The sequence below is a fragment of the Etheostoma spectabile genome, chromosome 18 (assembly GCF_008692095.1).
Source record: "Etheostoma spectabile isolate EspeVRDwgs_2016 chromosome 18, UIUC_Espe_1.0, whole genome shotgun sequence".
Taxonomy (NCBI): domain Eukaryota; kingdom Metazoa; phylum Chordata; class Actinopteri; order Perciformes; family Percidae; genus Etheostoma; species Etheostoma spectabile.
This window is the reverse complement of record NC_045750.1, coordinates 15,918,123-15,919,868: the sequence shown is the minus strand read 5'-3', so window position 1 is coordinate 15,919,868 and position 1,746 is coordinate 15,918,123. Positions and strand designations below refer to the sequence as shown.

Here is a 1,746-nt window from a genome sequence, read left to right as displayed (position 1 = left end):
AAAAAAAGTGGAAGAGAAACGCGTAAAGACAACGTATTGTTGTGTTTTTAGCTCACTGCCGTTTATTTGCACAAGAGTCAAGAGATTTCTGCGATATAATCACTGATTAAAACATCTTACTTGCCAAAGTAATGACATCCTGAAAAGACCCATAGCCTCCAATGCTACAAAACAAAGAAATGTCACATTATTATCCAAAATAGTTGTGTATCTTTGAGTAATTCTAATTTAACAGTGTTATCTACTAACTAATAACTAAAACTAACTTATACATAAAACTTAAAAATATTAAAACAGTCTGATGAACAGAGCGAATTCCATCTCTTACATAAAAACACAAACGTTTGCCGTTACTACATACTATATGCTGACTACTCGCAGGCCCTCTACCTCTTGCATGGATAATTAGGGCCCGAGTGCCAACAGTGGCAAAGGCCTTATTGACACTAATGGAATTGTTATTATGGCAAATTAATTGCCTTTTTGAGGAGTTTAACAAATTCAAAAATTGGCGGTCGCAAATTTACATGTTTTAATGGTTTCGGGAATGGGCGCACAAAAATGGCTCGTTAGCGCCCCCTACAAAGTTAAAACAATTGAGCCTCTGCAGAACGTGTAACGTAGACTCACGAAACTTGGTACACGTATGTAACATGTCAACACGTACAAAAAATGTCATTAGAGGCATACCCTAAACCCAACAGGAAGTCTGCCATTTTGAATTGAAAGTTTGAAATTTGTGCGAATTTGGCCATTTCCACACGGTCGCAAGGAGCGGCATCCGCCAGTGACCCCGACGCGCGCACAGGAGCGAGGGCCCGTCCAACGCTGGTTGCAGCTTTAATAATCTTTATTATCCATGCAAGAGGCCCATTACAGGTTTCACACATGGTTTCTGTCACCTCCACGACACATGACGGAACTCGATCGGAATCCCGAGGACAGTGGTGGCGTTGGCACCGATGGCCGTCTGAAAAAGAAAGACACAACATCTGAGGAAAATATGATCAGAACTTTGTCAAAATAAAGAAATCTTGATTGCGTGTTTTTGTTTGGAGGAGGGGATTCTGTAATCCACTGCATTTCAGGTACTATCCACTGCATTTTAAAGACGTATTGTATCATTGTAAACAATAGATAACTGGAATTTACACTTTTGCTTTAAAAGAAAAACAAAAACAAAAGGACACTGAAAACAGTAATGCTAAGTAAGCTGGCAACATAACTGGCATTGCAACATTTAGTCATCATCATTTCAATTGTCTTTTACTTATTATGTATTAAATTTGCATCTGAAGAAAAACAGAAACACCTACTGTCAGTGAATCCCCCAAGGCAGCGATGACTTTGATATCCGCCGCCTTTACAAATTCAACTACACCAAAGGGTGAAAGGCAATGCAGAGGAAAAAAAAAAAGATGGAAGAGAAGAAATGAATCAAAAGTTTCCAGTGGGTAGAAGATTGATTTAGATGTGACCCTGACAGACCTGAGGTGGGTACAGAGTGAGAGGGACTCATGTCTGGGCACTGAAACACAGGATGTTTGAAGCTCACCGGCCGAGTTTTCTCTGGAAACTCCTGAGAAAGAAACGAGAGAAAGAGAGAGCAAGACCTCATCACAGTCAGGTCTAATCTCTTATTTTCAAATACAGATTGAATGTGTGTCCTATATGTGACTTTCTGTCTTCCTTTCAAGAGGCAATTCTTTACAAACAAAAGATGAAACCGGTATGTATTGTTTATTA

General features: G+C 39.5%; 1 protein-coding gene across 2 annotated transcripts in view; it reads right to left on the bottom strand.

Annotated features, from left to right (window-relative positions):
* si:dkey-177p2.18 (phospholipase B1, membrane-associated) overlaps positions 1 to 1,746 on the bottom strand; it is an 8,024-nt gene that overhangs the window by 5,352 nt on the left and 926 nt on the right. For both annotated transcript variants that reach the window (XM_032542380.1, XM_032542379.1), the window contains exons 3-6: positions 1,489 to 1,579; positions 1,317 to 1,375; positions 903 to 970; positions 121 to 164 (exon numbers count right to left, since the gene is read on the bottom strand). In XM_032542380.1, the coding sequence (XP_032398271.1) occupies positions 121 to 164; positions 903 to 970; positions 1,317 to 1,375; positions 1,489 to 1,579 (262 nt within the window). The remainder of the gene's footprint in view (positions 1 to 120; positions 165 to 902; positions 971 to 1,316; positions 1,376 to 1,488; positions 1,580 to 1,746) is intronic.